A 21,411-nucleotide genomic window follows, 5' to 3' on the forward strand; every position below is an offset into this window, starting at 1 on the left:
CTATTAGGACAGGCAGCAGTGATAAATGCCTCTCATTCACTCATTAGACTGTCGGCTGTCAGCAGGAGCAAAAGGGCCTGAGGGCCAGAGAGGTAACCTTATTTGCTTTTTAACAGCCATGTAATCCATTTTCTTATTGGAGATGAATAACCTCCTGTCCGCGGATGGTTTATTTATGGTCAAATTAAACACGTACGCTGTGACAGGCAAAGCAAAGAGTGGCCTCAGTACATATTTAGGCCTAATGGGAACAATAGGGGCAAGTTGCCAAAAAAAAATAAATAAAATAAAAAGTTCATAATGAGCATATTTGTTTAACAACGATTTATTTATTTTTTTGCTCCTGTGGGCGAATTCCATTTTATATTACAAATATTATACTGGCATACATCAGATATGCATACACATGTACACGATAACCCTGTGGGTATGTACACTAATGGAAAGATGTCAGAGCAGTGGCATTTTATACAAAGAGAATTATTTGCACAGACAACATAAATCATAAAACAATCATTAAAAATCTACCTCAAATAAAATGCTAAACTATTTAGCAGTCGTAATCGCTTAGATTCTTAGCAGGAATACAAACGGAATCATTTTTGTATAATTGTTCAAGATCACGGCACCTAATGAAACGCCACCATGTTAGTGTTAGTGGACAGACTAAACTTTCCGACATACCTACTTTGAATTAGTCTGAAAAAGTTATTGGGAGTGAGCCACGGATTCAAAGAATTCATAGAAAAAACAGCTGAAAGGAGCGTCACATTAGTTGACCCCTATGTTTCCTCAAGGACATACCATTACCAGAATAATGGACCACATGATTGCAACGGCATTAAACAGACATCAAAGCGATCTTAACCTGAAACTGGAAAAGAGGGAATTAGCAGCCCTTGACCCCTTATTGAGCTCCTGTAGTTTCTCCTGTGAGCTACGCTAGCACTGCACAGGTTATTAACTCAAGAACCTTGGCCAGGAGTTGGCAGTCCAATCTTTAGAATCGACACCACTGCAGGCCAATTTAAAGCGGGCAGCTTGAACCGATCCTCCATCTTAGGCTGCAAAGGACCTCTTTCCCCCATTGCAAAGACTGTCTTCGTGGAGAAGAGATCTCTTGGGTAATACATTCCTTCAAACAGCAAACAGTCAACAAAGAGGCCATTACAGCTCCACTTGGAGAACGAAAACCTTATTACATGGAAGAAGGACATGCGCCACTGGTGAGATGCTCCAGCTTCTCGAAAAAAAAAATACATTTTTTTTTTTAGCCAATCAATGCTCCTAATTCTGATCTTGACTGTGTATGATTACACCACTTGAATTCAGGGTTAGCAAACCAGTCTTCATTCTTCCTCATATAACCTCACTTTCGCTCAAAAGAATGCATCAGAGAGTGAGACCAAAGTTGACACTGTCAACCACAAAAAAAAAAAAAATTCTGACAGGCACTCAGAAAGTAATCACAGTACAGTCAATTTTTACTCTTCTCAGTTTGATTATGTCATATATATGGCAGTGCTTTTCATGCAAATATTTACTCTATAAATTTTGCTGCATTGCAGTAGGTAAGTGAAGTTCTGACTTACAGTAAGTAACAAATGTGGGTGAGTTCGCAGCAATGGAATAGTCAAAGTGAGGACACCCTGTTCACTAAAAGTCAATTTAAATCTGGACACCAGGCCATGACAAACAAAAGACAAGAAAATTGAAGAAATATGAACGTGATAATTACCATTTTGATAGATTTATTCCATATAAACTCATCCAAGGATGTCATTATGGGCCTTGCTTTGTGGGCTGGGACACAATCATGCTGCCTTCTGCAAGTTGTCCTCAAAAAGTTGAAAGCATAAATTTGCCCAAAAAAAAAAAAAATGTTGGTATGCTCAAGAATTGAGTTTCTGCCTAACTCACAATTACTTTGTTTTTCTCAGTTTGTGTGACTAAAAAACTATAACAGCCAGTTCCTCCTCGGGTTGTGTCCGTCATACGTCAACAGTACAAGCTTCAGGTCTCTGACTAATTTTCTTTCGGTCTCTCTCACATCAGGACCACAGAGTCCTTGGCTCACCAGAACTCGATGATGACCACACACACATATTGGTGATTATTTGGAATCTTAACTCACACACACATATTGGTGATTATTTGGAATCTTAACTATAGGACAGGTTTAATGTTTGCAAATGTCACCCCCAAACATTTTCCGAGCAACAGGACAAAAAATACTCTTAACGCACTCTACCCCACAGGCTACTCCTTCAAAATAGTTGTTCGTAGACATCTCAGTATTGAACCTTTGCTGACGGAGCGAAAACAATGGTTGGTAGGTAGGGAGGGATACTTCACTGAATTTCCAAAATTATGGGTCTGTGTGGATGCACGGTGCTTCAACTTTCGAATTAATGTTTATCTTCAGACTGTAAACAAGTTGACACTGAATTAACTGCGCCTCTGGTGATTGCAGCCAATCAGTGCACACTATTCTACTTCACTTGCTCCAAAACACAATTAATCAACAATCAAGCCCTCACAAAGCGCAGAATACTTACATATCAATAAGTCTGAGAATTTTGAGAATACTCCGAATAACATATAACATAGTCCGTATAACATTATTCTATTGTTCTTGTATTTGTTCACTGAAGATTTTTGTCTTTTTTTTTGTAATTATTTGAATCTGACTTTTGAAAACAACAAAACTTGAACTTGAATTCACTTTCGCTTTGTCCATCCATAATAAGTTGTCTGACAGAGGAGCATCAAATCTTCACAGAACAAAGTGCGATCTAAAGACTTGGGATCCGCAGAAACGGGAAGCGAATGATAATCTTACAGCCTTACAGTAAACCAAATGCACATCACTGGGGTTTCACTAATGAGTTGTATGCATGTATCAAGACAGAAATACACACCTTTTTTAAAATCATGACACGTGATATTGGTGCTATTGCGCACTGTTAGGTACACAAAAGCAAGCAGAGTGCATTCCACCCAAATCTTGCAATCCATATTCATATAAACATACAGTACGCTGTACTTCAAAGACACTGTTCTCTTCTATATAATGGAAAGAAGAAAAGAGAAGTCCTGCAATGCCATCCGGCAGGAAACAATTAATTATCGGTCCATCACAGCAAAGGTAAAGGAGAAACTGCTTTATCGGGATGTCAGTGAAGATGAGAACGCCTACCAAGCATTTGAGAGAACCCGTCCACAGCGCCCTCATTAGAGACAGGCTCTGATCACAAGGCGGCTTGCTGACAGCACATAAAAAACAGCCATTTGTCTATCAATTCATCCTCCTATTCACCCCCCCCCTTTCAATTCCTGCTCCCCCTACTGCATACTTTCTCCTCTTAGAACCGGTGGCACTATAGTACTCGACATCAAAACAAGGAAAGAATGAGGCACATCATTAGCGAGAGAAGACAGAGGGAAGCCAGGACAAAATCATTTAGACGCCGCTGCAAAGAGGAAATTGCAATGCCTGTCGGGAGGGAACAAGGATGGAGTCAAAATAAGACGAAGCTACAACTGATGCCACAAACGGAGATGCCAGATCACAAAAGCCTAAACTGATTGGATGATAACACGTGTGTGTGTGTGTGTGTGTGTGTGTGTGTGTGTGTGTGTGTGTGTGTGTGAGTGATGAGGACAGATCAACCTCTCGGCCTCCAATCATCACGCGCCCCTCTGATCCTCCCCACAGAGCCCACAGGTGTGGGGGTGCAAAGAGGCCTTGTTTGAGACCGTAATTGACAGTGAGCAAAATCAAATGTGAAAACACTCTCATGTTTTAAACGTGATGTCAATAACCGCACACACTGCTCAGCTTTCTGGCCGCTTAACCAATAAGGGTGTCACCGACCCCCAATGCCCGTCTTCGATTTATTGACATTATGATGTGATAAAAAAATTTAATATGATTTGTGGGTAGTCCTTTATTATACAAGGAGGCCCAGACTTACCATGTGCCTGCGTGGGTTTTCTCCAGGCACTCCGGTTTCCTCCCAACATTAATTGGACACGCTAAATTGCCCCGAGTTATGATTGTTAGTACAGCTGTTTGTTTCGATGTGCCCTGCGATTGGCTGGGAACCAGTTCAGGGTGCACCCCGTCTCCTGCCCATTGACAGCTGGGATAGGCTCCAAGCACTCCTTGCGACCCTTGTGAGGATAAGCGGCTAAGAAATTGGATGGATGGAATATTTATGTGAAGAGCCTCAGAAGGAAAAGCCTTCAATTTCCTCTGCATGTCCATTATGTGTAATCAAAGTCCTTTTTACATGTTTTATCAAATCCAAGTCACTAAATTAAATACAGGAAAAAGTACAATTGTTTGGTGAGCAATTACCGCGATGATAAATTTTTTACGCCAAGCTCTGACAAAAACACCTGCTAGTCTTTGGCAAAAATACAACATATGACAAAAAAGCTGCTATTCTGTCAGAGTTAATAATAACAGTATACAAATAAATATGTGCATAACCAACAACAGCACGAGTCAAAAAGAACAAAAGACAAACCATCTCTGTTGTGGTTATTGTTTTAGTCCTAATAAAAGTTTTTAATTTATGTTTACCTGTCAGTTTCTGCAGGACAAATAAACCCCTCCAGCATACACAGATAACAGTTCTCCTTTTTAACCCCCCAAATGCAATTAGCCATTATTATATCCTCTGTAATCTGCCTAGTTCGTTTTATTTGCCTCTCAAACAACGGCGGCCTATCTCACTAGTATTTATAGAGCGCGCCGCTTCCGTCCCCAACCCATCTGCACCCTCCAGCAGTGACAAACAGAGTCAAAGTTATTGCCACCCCTCCCACAAATAAATAAATACATAAATAAAGAGGCTCACAGTAATGTTTACTCAGTCCTCACGCTGTTAAAGGAGAAGCTAGACACTAGTCCTTAAGAATAGGATCAGAAGCGATATGGCCTCTACAATGGACTCATGACACCTCTCTGCTTGAGAGCAAAACATGGACTAGAAACCTCTGTGCGTGTGTGCGTGCATCCAGGCGTTTACCATCATTGCCCTGGCTCCCCTCTCTCTTCAGCATCTGCACCGCCCCCACATACTTCTTCAACTGGACCTTCAGGACCTCATTCTCCCTGCACAAATACACACACACACACACAGACACAGATATCACACAACCAATAACTGCTAATAATAAAGAAGTTGTGGGCACGGTATTGGGTGGTATGGAGGTTATTTATACGTTTTCCCTGCCTAATATTCTTACTGGAAATCCATTAGAGACTAGATCAGATTGGTTTCAAGTTCACTGTGTGAAATATTGTGTTTTCTGGTTTAAAATATACTGCCATTGCCAGTTAAATTTAACAGCCTTTGTCTTGCTCCATTGCTCCCTCCCTTTCCTTAATCCTCCAAGGGTGATTTTTCGTGCCCCGCTTATCAAGCCTCATTCCCCGCCAACAAAGGCACCGCCTTCACGGAGACCTTTAGTTTCCGCAGGAAAAGCTCCATGCGGAGTCGTCCACGCTGCCGTTATCAGCCCCGCCTATGGCCCAGGCGTTGTTCCAGCCTGATTAAATTATATCGAATACACACTGCTGTGCTCACGGTGTGTGTTCATAGGGAAAGCCAGTTGGCCACTTACACACATATTGGAATGTGTCTCGTTTTACTGAGGATGAGTGTCGAGTGTGATATTAACACCAGCGGGCAGATAAATGTGTCTGCGAGCAGGCTTTGCTTGCGCTAGGGTTACAAAATCCATTTAGAGCTTTTCCTTATTAATAAACAATGAACAAGAATGAAAACAATTAGCTTTTTCAAACATTTGATCCTCAGACAGTGACTTAAAAGGTAATAGCAGAAATATCAACTGAAATGAATTGGAAGAGACTATATTGGGGAAAGGTTTGCTTCAAAGTTTTAAATGTACATATAGAGATGGGTTATCATTGGCATAACCTTTGACTGATAAGTCAATACACTGAATTTGTATACGTAGTCTGCTGACCGCTGAAAAATCTGCTATGATTGTCTCCTGAGTAGTTGAGCCTAATAACGAGGAGGAGTTACCAAGAAGGCAGCGATGAGACGTGCCTAGGGGCAATTCCTATTAAAACGTGACATTTACATTTACAACAGCCAGCGTCAACCTTTTATTGGCAGGCCACAATTTAAGATACTGCGCCGGGGTTTATTCCCATCAGCATGTTTTTTTTTTGATCCGTTAATCTTTTATTTTCAGCAAATGTCCCCTTCCGTGAATAAATGATTATCCAGAGAAACAATGCTAAACTGCTGGTGTCTCGCCATGGTTGTATTTTTTTGTTGTTGGTTTCAGTGGCCCAATAATGAACTCGTTTTGTTGAATTATTGATCCTTGAAACGTTGAAATGCTTTCTGCTAATGTAATGCGCAGGCTTGTTGTGTGATTCAAGACACAGCTTGAGCTGAAGTATGCACATAAATTGCAAATGTAGAAAGCAATAGAAAAAGCAGAATTATTGGTACTTAACTAAGTGTTAAGGATCAGGCCTAATTATGGTGATCTTTTTTTAATTGGTAACATTTGGTGAACAGAGCAGGCTAGTAAAATAAAAGACCTAAAGGCGTAAAATGGGGAAAAAAATGATTTTACCTTTTACTGTATTAACTTAAAGAAACTTGAATTTTGCACCAGACCACACATAAGCAACTCCAGTAGTGTCTCATTTAAATGTTTATTCTTTTTTTTTTTTTACATGTAATTCAACATTTGAAGAGTATGGTTGAGCTTGTGAAATTAAAATAACTTTTTTTTTTTGCGCAACGTGTTCTGATGTGAGACATCCAAGTGGACATAACCGCCCTAATGTGCGTCCCAAATGGAGGAATATTGTGTGTGTGTGTAGGTGTGCGTGTGTGTGTGCATGCGACATCATAAGTTCATCTTAGCTGCATGTCATTGAAAGGGTTAGTTTTATATAGGTGTCGTTAGGGTTAGCTTCTAGGTTAGTTGTTTAGCTGTCGAGTGAAACGTGGCTAAAAAGTGGTTGGAACTTTATTTTATGATAACACAGTATAAGTTTGGATATTCATTTCTGACTCTTATGCTCTATGCTGTCAAAACAGTTACAGCAGAATGTGTTATGACAGTATGTGTGACTTCAATTAGTGGAACGGTGCCATTTACTCAATCGTTAATTCCTGGCCTCAAGTTGTCTTCTGGCCACACACTCCAGCAAGAATACAGCCTCGCTTACCTGGACCAGAGCTTCATAAAAAGTATCTCCACTACAGTAGCATTTTTTTTTCCAACAAGCAACAAGCATTGGCTGACAAAACAGGTCATTTCTTGCTCACTGCTGGATTCATTTTGGAAAGGAATCGATGTTAAATCTGTTCACAAAGATAGCAATTGCCTGATTTCATGTAGAAGTTTCCCTCATTTAACGCGATTATTTTCCAAAAAATACCAAAACTTAATTCTCTTTACAGAAGCCAAGCCATCGAAATATTTTGTGCCAAAATGGACTGGTATATAGAACTGCCACCTTAAAGCCCCAGTTGCATGATGCTGTCACCATGACACAGTCTGGGAAAGGCACTTTTCTCTCATTCTCTTTTTTGACATGGCTCCAAATAGCTAGTCTGTTGGGAGGTTGAAGAGGAATAATGCCTTTCAGCATGGAAAAAGTCCCCCAGTATACACCCCAAATCAGAAAAGCAATCAGCCAGAACAGAAGAAAATCAGCCAGAGCCCAAATCTGTGTGGTGACCTGAAGAGGGGTCAGTCATATCACTTCAGCAACACGACGTAAGATGATGTCCTCCAAACTTAGTTGTTGCATGTACTGAATGAAATGTATTGACTTAATATTGAAAGCGAGGTAAAGATAACCTGAAACAATCATGTCAAGGATAACAAGTCTTTGAATAATGGGAAAATTCACATTCCCTGAAAAGGTACACCCCACTTGTCGATGGATGTTATTTACTTCAGCGGGTTTAGTCCGAAAGACAATGACAGACTTCATTTTTGTTCAGTTCTGAGCTGTGATGATTTCCTCAACGCCTTGACAGCCAGTCCATCAAAACAAAACCACCTCCATATTCCAAATATTATTCAGAACGAAGAAGAATAATATAAGGAGAATAATAATGACAAAAATGAATGCAATGCATGGTTGCAACAGTCTTTCCAGTGTTCATTCAGCCTCGTTTAGTTTGTAGTCGAACGAAGAACATGACATCAGCTAAGGCTATGCAGACCTCCACGTTAGACCAACAGGTCTAGGCAGCATTAGTAGGCTCGGTTGCTCAGTGGGACGTTGGCACGGAAACTGGAATCTAGAACCCTGACAGAGATTATCCTGTCCCTCATTTGCAACGTTACAAAGTCAATATCACTGCATTATTCACATTGTGTTTACATTTGCTGGACAGGTTGTCCCTATTGAGAACCCCAAAAGGCCAATATTTCAAACAAAACCCCAAAATGTAGAAAATAACAACGATCATTTTTCATAGTCAAAAATTAGGGAAGCAAGCTGCAACCAGAACTCTTGTGTGGATTCTTCAGTGCCGAAATGGCAGACACTCATCTAAACGTCGAAGTCGCTCTCAAAGGGACTCCAAAGTTTGAAATGAGCCTATCAAAAAAATTAAACACTTGGAAACCACATCCCGTGGCTTGCTGATATGGGACGAGCCACATACTGCTTTCTCATCCGGGGAAATAGTTTGACCCAGAAATACAGTAAGTCTGAACTTCTCAGTCTTGCAAGTACAACAGTAAGTTAAGTAAGAGACGAGATAAACAGAATCGGTGCCTGAGAAATCCCGATTCATGAAAGAGGGAATGTTTGCATTTGAGAGATACAGTACACGAACAAAGTTATCCTGTTTGGGGGAGACATGAGGAACATCTTGGAGAAAAAACAAACAGTGTGCATGAGAGCGATAAGAAATTGCAATGCAGAGGGTAAAGGTTTTAGAGGAACTAAACAAAAGACTAATCAAGAAGGAGAAAGATCCCTGTTTGTATCTTTAAAGAGCTCAAAAGAAAAACTTGAACTGCGTACAGTAATTGCCAAAGTTGAGTGAAACCCCATGGGTAAAGTTTTTTTAATGTTTTTTTATTCCCCCCAAAACTTTATTATTTCCATGCTTGTGAGTCATCTAAAAACACAATAAAAAAACAGCAAATTGGCTCCTCTTTGTGTATGCTCTGCTTTTATTTGGAAGTAATAAAGGGGAAGTACAAAGATCCCTTTAGAGATGCATGTCACTCTATAATGCTCCTGAGTGCAATTTACTGCTCATTTCTTTGAAGGAAAAAAAAATAGTTCAAGCATGTACTAGCCTACAGTGGCAGCATTATATATGAGGCATCTCAAAATACTTGGCAACAGAGTGCAAGGAGGAAAACAAAGACACATCCCGAAGAAGAAAAACCAAAAGGTGAAACTCTACGCAACTACAATATAACGTCACTGTACAACTTCAGTTCAGAAAAAGGCACTAGCACCCATTGCTTTTCAGTCTGTGTGTGTATGTGTGCACACATCCGCCTGTTCAACCGCCCCCTTCTCCCAATGACGAAATACCACTTCCCAAACCCACTCAACTGGCTACATTCCCATATTCCTGCTGTTTCTGCCAACTGATGGTGTAAAAAGGGTTTGTGTGTGTGTGTGTGTGTGTGTGTGTGTGTGTGTGTGTGTGTGTGTGTGTGTGTGTGTGTGTGTGTGTGTGTGTGTGTATCACAAAGATTTGAGGGTTGAATATTCACAACAGATTTTCATGTTGGTTTGGGTGACATTTTTATGTACTGTAACTGTTGATTTATTTTTCAACTACTGTACATGTGCTGTGTAAAATGCAAACCCTGATGTGAGGCTGACTAAAGATGGATTTACACTGCAGGTCCAAGTTCCCAGTTTAAAGTCAATTTTGGATTTTTTTTTTTTTTTTTTTTTTTTGGGGGGGGTGTTACGTGTACATTTTAGGTGATACGCGTTTAGAGGGTCTTTCAAATCTTAAAAGACAGAGACTAAACGAATCAACATGGAACACTCCACACAAGAATTCTATTCCTCTGCTCATCTAGAAGCAAATCCTCCAAGACAGAGATCTTATGTGATTAAAGTTGTTGTTTCAATGTTTCCCGAGTGTTTTTAAAGGTACAGACAGCATTGTAGAATGTAATGTTATCAATGTAATAAAAAAAAAGACTGACTTTGTGTCATTTGTTGAGCTGAAATTTATACAAAAACAACAGGTAGTAAATGTTTTTCATTTCTGCTACTTTGTTGCTCCTTCTTTGATTGGCAACATTCCATTCTACATCACAATTAATTGTCAGATCAGAGGAGTTGTCTACTTTTCCCAAAGAGATGATGATTTTGTCTTGCAAATATTGAATGTTTAATAATTTAGATTGTTGTTCCCGAGCCATTTCAGAGACTATTATTGGGAAAAATTCGATTTCAGACCACAGGATGATATTGAATGATAACACCCATTATGAGACATAAGATTGTCTGGTATTTGTAGTCTATGGTCAAGAAGGGGCAAAATTGGAACAAAAATTTCTTGCTTATTTTTATGTATGCCAAGCACCCAAATGTTTGGATCCATCATTCCTCAATGAAAAATCAGGTAACTCAATACTGCCAACAGACTCGCAAACATCTCAAGATCAGCAAGATTTGTCAAAAATGACTCACTACGTGATGTTGTTTTAACACCAGCTCAATGTTTTCCCAATGTTACCACAGCAGTGTTGCTGAGGATGACGAAAAGTCAACGTGTCTTCCTTCTTAGTCATCAAAACTGATAATTGTTACATTTGTAAAATGTCATCAAGCTCGCCGACTTTCTGTCACAACATTGACAGTGAGATGTACAGGCTAAAACGAGTTACATTTAATTTTTGAAGATTTCTACAGTGACTGAGGAGATGTGGTGTGTTGATATAAACAAGGATGGAGATTATTGAGTGTGGTCTTTGCTTTGTTGGCCTTCAAGAGTGTGGGCTGGCATGCTCTGATGCGTGAGCAAAGCTCTTACATTTTCATTTTATATTTGGGTGCATGTGTGAGTAATAGTTCACCTATATATCAAATCTCAGTGTGCGTAACTTGTAATTTGAGCAGCAGAGCCAACAGAAGGTCTGCTGAATTCGGTCTCTGGCAACCTTCATGCTTTCTGCCACCCATACACAGAGGAACCACTAAATGGTATGTCCCTGAGGTTGTAGGATTTAGAAATACACCGAATATTTTTTTATGTAGAAATATACACACATAAAGCTGCGTGACGATAAATTAGAATGTACTGGGTTTGACCTTTGAAGTTCCAATGTCTTTGTATAACTGCAAATAATTAAACTATTGAGACTATGACCATTTTTATGAGAATTTACTAGCTACTTCAGGTTGTTTTTCTTTTCCATTTTCATCTGAAAATACTCTTTATAAATTCTACAAAGTGACTGAGTGAATTTACAGTTCTGACGTTAGGTCCCGCAGAGATGATTTATTCTTCCCGTGTTTTTTTTTTCCTTGTATGAATGACGTGTACACATATCATAAAGCTTTCATATGGTATTTAATCTTTCAAGGCAATGTCACATAGAATTGAAACTTGGGTCCCAGTGCGAAATTAGTTCTCAGATTTTGGAAAGAAAAGCTTCAGGACATGAAGGATATGCGTAGTTGTAAATCTCTAGACAATATTTATGATAAATCCAAGGTAAATATTAATTGCTTTCCCTGATGTAATCCTATTCATGCTGATTCCTTCTTCCATGTTCTGATTTTTTTTTGTTTTAAGTTAGCTACAGAAAGAAGAAACCAAATTAAGGTCTTTATCCTACAATTAACACTCTTCACAAGCTTTGTTTGTGCTTATAAGAAAACGCTCAACTGTAGTTCGTCTTGGTCTTGGAACTGGTGGTGTTGATTTGAATTAAATTTTCACAGAGGCTGACGACACCAATCTCCATCAATAGAACTCATCCACGTGATGTCACCATTTTCACAACGGCATAATGCCGGTCAAAAAGAGCTGCTCGACAGTGTGGAGGACATTGAATCGGAGCAGAATATTCACAATACCCGTGACTTGTTGTGCTGTTGGTTGTTACAACAGACAAGACAGATATTCAAAGAGGTCATTCTATAGAATATCAGCTGAACAGACCAGAAAATATCAATGGATTCTGGCAGTTTAAACGTGATAAATGCTGCCCAACCAAAATACGCACACGCCTGTGTAGCGATCACTTCATTTAAGGTAGGAATTATTCTTCTGAATCTCAAAATTTCCAAGAAGTATTTATAATGCCATGTTGGCTCATTTGAGAACAATGCGTTTAAAAAAAAAAATAAAAAAAAAAAAAAAGCACAACAGGTAGTCTTCTCCAACGTATTTGAAGCATGTTGCGGCCACACAATCTTCGGTAAACTTCTCTGCAACAGATGTTTTATTTATTTATTTATTTATTTTAAATACGCATTGGAGAACAATGCATATTAAAAATAAATAAATAAACCATCTGTTGCAGAGAGGTTTACGTCGGGTAACCTGTGGCCGCAACACGCTTCCGTGTACGGGGGGTGAAGCCTAGCCCAGTGGTTTATTTTCTTTTTTTAAATACACATTGAACTCATTTGAGAACAATGTATATATATATATTTTTTTTAAGTTTGTCACAGAGAGGTTTACCGAAGTTCGTGTGGCCGCAACATCCTTCCATGTACATGTTTTTTTTTTCCCCCAGTCATAGTTAATTAACGCGAGTTTGTGTAAAACTAGGGGTCATTTATTTATTGGTATTTGTATTGAAAAAAAATCTGAGTGGGCCATCACTATGTGGGATTTATTCTTGATTGAGAACAGATCCAGCAAAGAAGTATTTGTATGCATCCAGACTTTTCTACGCTTTCAAACTCTTCCGTGTAAAACTCCACGACTTACTCACCAGATAGATGTGTAGATCCACTTGTCCAAGACAAGCGGAAGCGGGTTAATAGTCCAATTTCTTATCAGTGAAAACATTGAATTCGGCATTAAATATGAGTCCTCTATGCCAAGTGTCTCTAATTTTTCCACATACCTTAGTTTATTATCACCTTCTAAATGTTTAACAGTATCGGACAAAACTCTGGGCATCGTGCTATAAGACGTATTTTCGTGCCGTCTCCAACCAACTTAGCATTGAAGAATGCTTTGTTTGACCAGCACTTCCGGCCAGTGATGCGATTTGATGACGTAGGTGCACGAGCTCTATATCGGCCCCATGGGTGCGTGGGGATTGATTGGGAAGAAGCGACACTGATAATGATTACATGGATGGAGACATTGGTTGAAGCTTTAAGTTTGATCATCATTTGTTGATTACGTAACCGGTAAATTAGCTGGTAATATTAGGTAAAACGTCCAATGACGAGACCTATTAAGATTTGGTGGAAACCTGGGGAACTGCCCCAAAGGATCCAGAAGATGAGGTGTGCTTTGAAAAAAGGTTGTTGTTCGTAGGTTGCTCTAGAGATTGGCATATTAATTAGTTTGGTTGACTGAAAGAGCTACGTTAGGTCATTTTGATTCTGCATCATTGGCATCTTGAAGCAATTGAGGAAAAACAGAGAGCACTCAACTGGTGAAGGAATTATTTTAGCATACATTTTTTCCAAGGGGCATCAATGAAATTTAGCTAAAAGCCCATCTCGCGGTACCCAGTTTGTAATTAACATTACCACCACCCACAGGACTGCAGTGAAACATCCATCATCTGGCACCTCGTGATTTTTCAGTCAAGAAAGTCCGGCAGACACGTTTAGAACCAGTTTGGTCGGCATTAGAGGCGGTATGTTTTTAAAGTTGCTGGAGAATTAGTCCATTTCCAACAATTCTCATACAATTGACCCCTCCGTGGATGTTGCGCAATCCGCGTCACTGACCAATTAGAGGCCAGAGATCTGCATAATCTCGGACTCAAATCTCAGACAACGCTGGCTGGATGGTCCAGTATAGCTTCTGTTGGCGTTTTATCGCGTATTTGGGTTCTTTAACAATAGAATGGTTAGGAGGTCTAGTCACGGACTTTATAATCGTGACGAGAGGTATCCTGAAAGGCTAGTTGGTGGAGTTCAATTCGTACCCTTTCCAAAACCGAAGACCCAGTAAGAAAAATGTCTTTGATGGATCAAACTTTGTGTAAGACCGCATCATCAACTGAATCCATCTAAAATCAACCGGAACAGAAGACAGAGTACAAAAAATGTCTTTGATGGATAAAATTTTGAGGAAGACCGCATGATAAACTGAATCCATCAACCGGAACAGATATGTTTGCACGAAGGTAAACCCTAAATTTGATTTTCAATACATGTCTCATATAAATGAATTAGCAGTTCTTCGCTTGCATAATATAGCTATGTGTGAATGATTGTCACACTTGATCTGTGTTGAGCGATATTTTGCGATGATCTGACTGCACAAACGTGTCCCATTGTTCGCGGCTAATTAGCTAAGCTAAACCGAACTAGCAGTCCTAAAAGCCTTCGACGTGCACCAAGACACCAAGACTGAAGGAAGGATGTTTGAGGATACTAAAGTAGTGATTGTCGTTCTCAGTCGGGACTTACATAGGTTCGGCACTAATTCAAGAATAATTATTGAGGGGAGCGCGTGAGGTTACACAAAGAAAACGAGAGAAACAACTCGTAAATCAAGCCTCGCCTTCTTTTCCTTCATACGGCGGTTCACAAACGGCTATACAGATACACATACAGATTCTGCACACAAGTGTGATAGGTAACACGAAAATAGGAAACTAATATATTATGTGGCTTCTCGGTGTTCCTCTGACTCTGGAAAAATCTTGCGCTAATATCAATGGTTTCTCCGTCGATATGCATGTAAATACCAATGAAATACGCCTCTCTGAAATACTTGAACCCTACTGTCTGCTTTTCAACGATATTTCACTGTTAGCTAAGAATGCGAGTGAGAAATCAGCCGATAAATCGCACAGTTTCGCTCTATTCCTTTCTTGCTGCCCCGATATTTTTCCTAATTGTTTGTCTGACGTCAGCGCACGTGGCGTGACGTCACTTCAGGAGGCGTGGTTAAGTGCCCTGTACAGAGGGGTCAATTCCAATGGCAGCTCTTCTCAAAGTCAGTCAGTATTGTTTGAGTAAATGATACATATTAAAAATATTTCAGCATCTTTGGCAATGCTCAGCATCTTTACCATTAGTGAAAGAATCACAGGAGCTTGTGGAATACATGGAGTCGCAAACAGTGCCAATAGCCTCTTTCCCTGAATGATACTGACAGCTTCCAGCCCCTATTCAGTGGCTAGCTGCTCCTTTGGTGGTATTTATAGCCACTATTGATTGAGACAGATTTGGTTGAGGAGGAAAAGCAGCACTTGAGATTTAGCCGCTGACGACAGAATAGGATTTGTGAGTCTGAGATGCACATTGCATTTCACAGTCACCTGCAGCTAGAGCGAGGCAGGCCAAAGGCCATCTCCACCTTGCCTGTTATTTCCACTCCATTAAATTGTGCAGTGCGAATGTGATAATCATCGCATATTTAAAAGCTGATGCACAGTCCTCTCAAAACCGCTGAGCTCGTGGTTTCAGCTGGCTCAATACTGATAGTGTAACATACAGTAGTCAGACTTGACTTTACCATATCAAATTTGGAGATGATGTATCACGGGAGATAGCTGAAACTAATTGGCTGCTGGACTGAGTGGTTTAAGTGTCACCAGTATGTTATGTTTGTATAGGTCTAATGGCCACAAATAAAAAAATGCATCTTCAGATCGGAATCAGGCTCATCCAAATGTGTATAAAAATCTCATATTAGATATCTTCCAATGCAAAGGCAGCATAGATGTACAGCGTAAATGTACAGATATACAATCAACACCCACTCTCTGTACGGTTTACAGGTGATTTATGTCCCCTACAAATATTTAAAAATGTCTATTTTAAATTAGTGTGAAAGCATACATTGGCCGTGTGTTGATCGATAAATCAGTAAATGATTGCCACTACCAGCCGCTGTTTTACTGTGGGGTTAACTTGGACCTGCAAAGTAAGTGTAGCCAAGTTTCATTAAGATCTTCCCTCGATTGCACAGCATTTTTCATGAAGGACAATCATGATAACATGGACATTACTTTGCTAGTAATGGGACAAGGTCACAAATGATTCAAATTTTGAACATGAAATGGACTCTTGCATCCCTTTGAAACAGCAGTTTTCGATTAATGTTTGTCATCGTGAGGTTAACAGCGGGACCCTGACTCGAGGGTTAACACCAAGAGGTTGACAAGTGCACAAAACCAATTACGACCTCAGGTTTAGATTTGTGCATCATACTGGCTGCCGTCTTGGAGGAAAATAATTTTGTCATTACCGCCACGGGTGGAAAGTGTAAAATTATCATGAGAAGTTAGCTGGCAAACAAAAGAATGGGTGTGAAGAATCAGTTAAAAAGTGATGAACGAAGTACAAGCATGTTACTATGATACAGATCTTGGGATCCTTGATTTGATTTATTAAATAAACATTGTAATAAAAGTTTTAGGCTGATCGGTAACAATAAAAAGGATCACCAAAACAAATTTGACTGCATGCGTGTATATCAACATTAAAATGTGAATTGTTCTACCTTCATTTTAAAAAAAATATGAATACAGTGCTTTCATCAACATGAACTTAAAAAGACAAAGAACAGACTGGTGGGGGTGTGATTTTTTTAATGTTATGTGGCAAAGAAATGAAGTTGATTTTTATTCAGTTATGGTATCCTAGTACTACTAATGTATTGGCAAAATATTTGGATATCAAACTCTCTCCAATTTCTACTCCACCTATATTGTGGAGTGTAATTTTAGCCTTCCAATGGAAGCCCTTTCACATCTTTGTCTCAAACACCTTCTCTATTGACTGAAGCCATGTTACTGAAGGTCTTAGCAGCTTATCCAATGAGCAAGTTCGACAACTAAGCTACCCCATGTGGCAACAAATCAATGACCTGGTGGTGTAAGACAAAGCAACTGGGTTTGGGCCACTTTTTGATCATAAGACAACAGCAGGGAGCAGATTTGAAATAAAAGTGTAATGTACAAGCACCACACATGGTGGGACCAATGATCATAAAGCATCAAGATACAAAAGGAACCAACATTTGCGGCGTGATTACCTTCACTGATAACACAATGACAATCAATTCTCATTGATACACTCATCCCACTGAGTGAAAACAAACATGCCGAGACTTTGGATAATCCAAAGTTTAAGACTTTTGGGCCCAACGCAAATAATCGTAGTTGAACGGATTACACAACCAGGTGGTCACTATCAAAGATCTATTCCAGCAGGCAATGGTTGTTTATTGAAAAACTATGATAAGTTGTCTAGTTCAATTTAACCCCAATTTATACCCTAGGTTGCACTTTCACAGAAAGTATATAAATTCCTTGATCAATTATCGGGAAAACAGTCAACGTTCCATCCAATCATTCATTAGCTATACTTTCATTAGTCAAAGATGAGGTGGAGCTGGGTACACATTGGACTTGTCGGCAGCCAATCCAACCCACTGTAAGACAAACATTCACACTAATGGGAAAGTCTTAAATGATCCTAAAAAAGTGAAGCTGAGAGTCCAACCCCCAATCTCACAGCTGTGAGGCAGACGTGCTAACCACTCACTCACTGCTCCCTAATTTTTAATACTAAATTACCGGTAGCTCGGATGGGAAAGCCCTCCAAAACTCCAAGATGTAGCAAATACATCTTACGGCTTCTTCTTCTTCTTTTCCTTTCGGCTTGTCCCGTTAGGGGTCGCCACAGCATGTCATCATTTTCCATCTAAGCCTATCTCGTGCAACTTCCTAACACCCACAGTCCTCATGTCTTCCTTCACCACATCCAACCTTTTCTTTGGTCTTCCTCTCGCTCTTTTGCCTGGCAGCTCCATCCTCGGTACCCTTCTACCAATATACTCACTCTCTCGCCTCTTGACATGTCCAAACCATCGAAGTCTGCTCTCTCTTACCTTGTCTCCAAAACATCCAACTTTGAGTGTCCTTCTAATGAGCTGATTTCTAATCCTATCCAACCTGGTCACTCCGAGCGTGAACCTCAGCATCTTCATTTCTGCCACCTCCAGTTCTGCTTCCTGTTGTTTCTTCAGTGCCACTGTCTCTAATCCGTACATCATGGCCGCCCTCACCACTGTTTTGTAAACTTTGCCCTCCATCCTAGCAGAGACTCTTCTGTCACATAACACACCAGACACCTTTCGCCAGCTGTTCCAACCTGCTTGGACCCATTTCTTCACTTCCTTACCACACTCACCATTGCTCTGGATTGTTGACCCTAAATATTTGAAGTCGTCCACCCTCGCCATCTCTTCTCGCTGTAGCCTCACTCTTCCCCCTCCACTTTTCTCATTCACGCACATATATTCTGTTTTACTTCGGCTAATCTTCATTCCTCTCCTTTCCAGTGCATGTCTCCATCTTTCCAATTGTTCCTCTGCGTGCTCCCTGCTTTCACTGCATATCACAATATCATCTGCGAACATCATGGTCCAAGGGGATTCCAGTCTAACCTCATCTGTCAGCCTATCCATTACCACTGCAAACAGGAAGGGGCTCAGAGCTGATCCCTGATGCAGTCCCACCTCCACCTTAAATTCCTCTGTCACACCTAAGGCACACCTCACCATTGTTCTGCTGCAATCATACATGTCCTGTACTATTTTAACATACTTCTCTGCCACACCAGACTTACGCATGCAGTACCACAGTTCCTCTCTTGGTACTCTGTCATAGGCCTTCTCTAGATCCACAAAGACACAATGTAGCTCCTTCTGACCTTCTCTGTACTTTTCCACGAGCATCCTTAAGGCAAATAATGCATCTGTGGTACTCTTTCTAGGCATGAAACCATACTGTTGCTCGCAGATACTTACTTCTGTCCTGAGTCTAGCCTCCACTACTCTTTCCCATAACTTCATTGTGTGGCTCATCAACTTTATTCCTCGATAGCTCCCACAACTCTGAACATCCCCTTTGTTCTTAAAAATGGGAACTAGAACACTTTTCCTCCATTCTTCAGGCATCTTTTCGCCCGCTAGTATTCTGTTGAATAAGTTGGTCAAAAATTCCACAGCCATCTCTCCAAATTGCTTCCATACCTCTACCGGTATGTCATCAGGACCAACTGCCTTTCGATTTTTCATACTTTGTAGTGCCTTTCTGACTTCCCCCTTGGTAATCATTGCCACTTCCTGGTCCTTCACACTTGCCTCTTCAACTCTTCCTTCTCTCTCATTTTCTTCATTCATTAACTTCTCAAAGTATTCTTTCCATCTATTTAGCACACTACCGCCACCAGTCAACAGATTTCCATCTCTATCCTTAATCACCCTTACCTGCTGCACATCCTTCCCATCTCTATCCCTCTGTCTGGCCAACCTGTAGAGATCCTTTTCTCCTTCTTTCATGTCTAACCTGGTGTACATGTCTTCATATGCCTCTTGTTTAGCCTTTGCCACCTCTACCTTTGGCCTACGTCGCATCTCGATATACTCCTTTCGCCTATCCTCAGTCCTCTCAGTATCCCACTTCTTTTTCACTTATCTCTTTCCTTGTATGACTCCCTGTATTTTGGGGTTCCACCACCAAGTCTCCTTCTCCCCTTTCCTACCAAAAGACACACCAAGTACTCTCCTGCCTGTCTCTCTGATTACCTTGGCTGTCGTTGTCCAGTCTTCCGGGAGCTTCTTCTGCTTTCCATCGAGAGCCTGTCTTACCTCTTTCCGAAAGGCCGCACAACATTCTTCCTTTCTCAGATTCCACCACATGGTTCTCTGCTCTACCTTTGTCTTCTTAATCTTCCTACCCACCACCAGAGTCATCCTACACACTACCATCCTATGCTGTCGAGCTACACTCTCCCCTACCACTACTTTACAGTCAGTAACCTCCTTCAGATTACATCGTCTGCACAAAATATAATCCACCTGCGTGCTTCTACCGCCGCTCTTGTAGGTCACTATATGTTCCTCCCTCTTCTGGAAATAAGTGTTCACTACAGCCATCTCCATCCTTTTTGCAAAGTCCACCACCATCTGTGCCCCAAAGTTCCTTTCCTGGATGCCGTACTTACCCATCACTTCTTCATCGCCCCTGTTTCCTTTACCAATATGTCCATTACAATCTGCACCAATCACAACTCTCTCGCTGTCTGGGATGCTCAGAACTACTTCATCTAGTTCCTTCCAGAATTTCTCTTTCAACTCTAGGTCACATCCTACCTGTGGTGCATAGCCGCTAACCACATTATACATAACACCCTCAATTTCAAATTTTAGTCTCATCACTCGATCTGATACTCTTTTCACCTCCAAGACATTCTTAGCCAGCTCTTCCTTTAAAATAACCCCTACTCCATTTCTCTTCCCATCTACTTCGTGGTAGAATAATTTAAACCCTGCTCCCAAACTTCTAGCCTTACTACCTTTCCACCTGCTCTCTTGGATGAACAGAATATCAACCTTTCTCCTAATCATCATGTCAACCAACTCCTGAGCTTTTCCTGTCATAGTCCCAACATTCAAAGTCCCTACACTCAGTTGTAGGCTCTGTGCATTCCTCTTTTTCTTCTGACGATGGATCCGGTTTCCTCCTCTTCTTTGTCTTCGACCCACAGTAGCTGAATTTCCACCGACGCCCTGCAGGTTAGCAGTGCCGGGGGCGGGCGTTGTTAACCCGGGCCACGACCGATCCGGTATGGGATTCTTTAGATGAACGCTCATATTTGTTTGGCACAGTTTTTACGCTGGATGCCCTTCCTGACGCAACCCTCTGCATTTATCTGGGCTTGGGACGGGCCTACAGATCGCACTGGTTTGTGCCCCCATAGGGCTGCATACATCATACGGCAAAATGACAAATTTAAGTTTGAGGCCTATTTAAAAATCATGAGGTGTGAATCTTAAAGGACCGGAAGAGGAAAAGTATGTGTGTCTTTATAGATAGGTAGCTATGATCTTTGGTTTCTTCAACTGATGTAACATTCAGCGAGTGATTCATTTGCTTGAAATCACTGGAACTGTGTTTGAAATGCAGAGGGAAAGGCCTTAAGGTGCTTCAAGTGGGTGGATGGTAGTGGAAGGAAGTAATTGCATTAAAGCTTGTTTTGTTTCAAAAGGGCAACTACTTTAGGATGAGGTGCGAATTTTTATATTACAATCAGAAAGTCTGGTCAAAAGTTGGTACTGTCGTATTACAATTTCATAAAAGGATCTTTGGAATATGGACCACAATCAAATGAATTATATCAATAAGTCTATGTGACTCAAATTTTGAACTCCTAGTAATGGAAACATTTTTAAC

The 21,411-nt window shown here is 40.6% G+C and overlaps 1 protein-coding gene across 1 annotated transcript in view; it reads right to left on the bottom strand.

Moving 5' to 3' along the window:
• Positions 1-21,411, bottom strand: part of snx29 (sorting nexin 29) — a 118,481-nt gene that overhangs the window by 81,035 nt on the left and 16,035 nt on the right. The window contains 1 exon segment of the mRNA XM_061809412.1: positions 5,040-5,125. Within this exon segment, the coding sequence (XP_061665396.1) occupies positions 5,040-5,125 (86 nt within the window).

The sequence above is a fragment of the Syngnathoides biaculeatus genome, chromosome 22, assembly GCF_019802595.1.
Source record: "Syngnathoides biaculeatus isolate LvHL_M chromosome 22, ASM1980259v1, whole genome shotgun sequence".
In the NCBI taxonomy this organism is placed as follows: domain Eukaryota; kingdom Metazoa; phylum Chordata; class Actinopteri; order Syngnathiformes; family Syngnathidae; genus Syngnathoides; species Syngnathoides biaculeatus.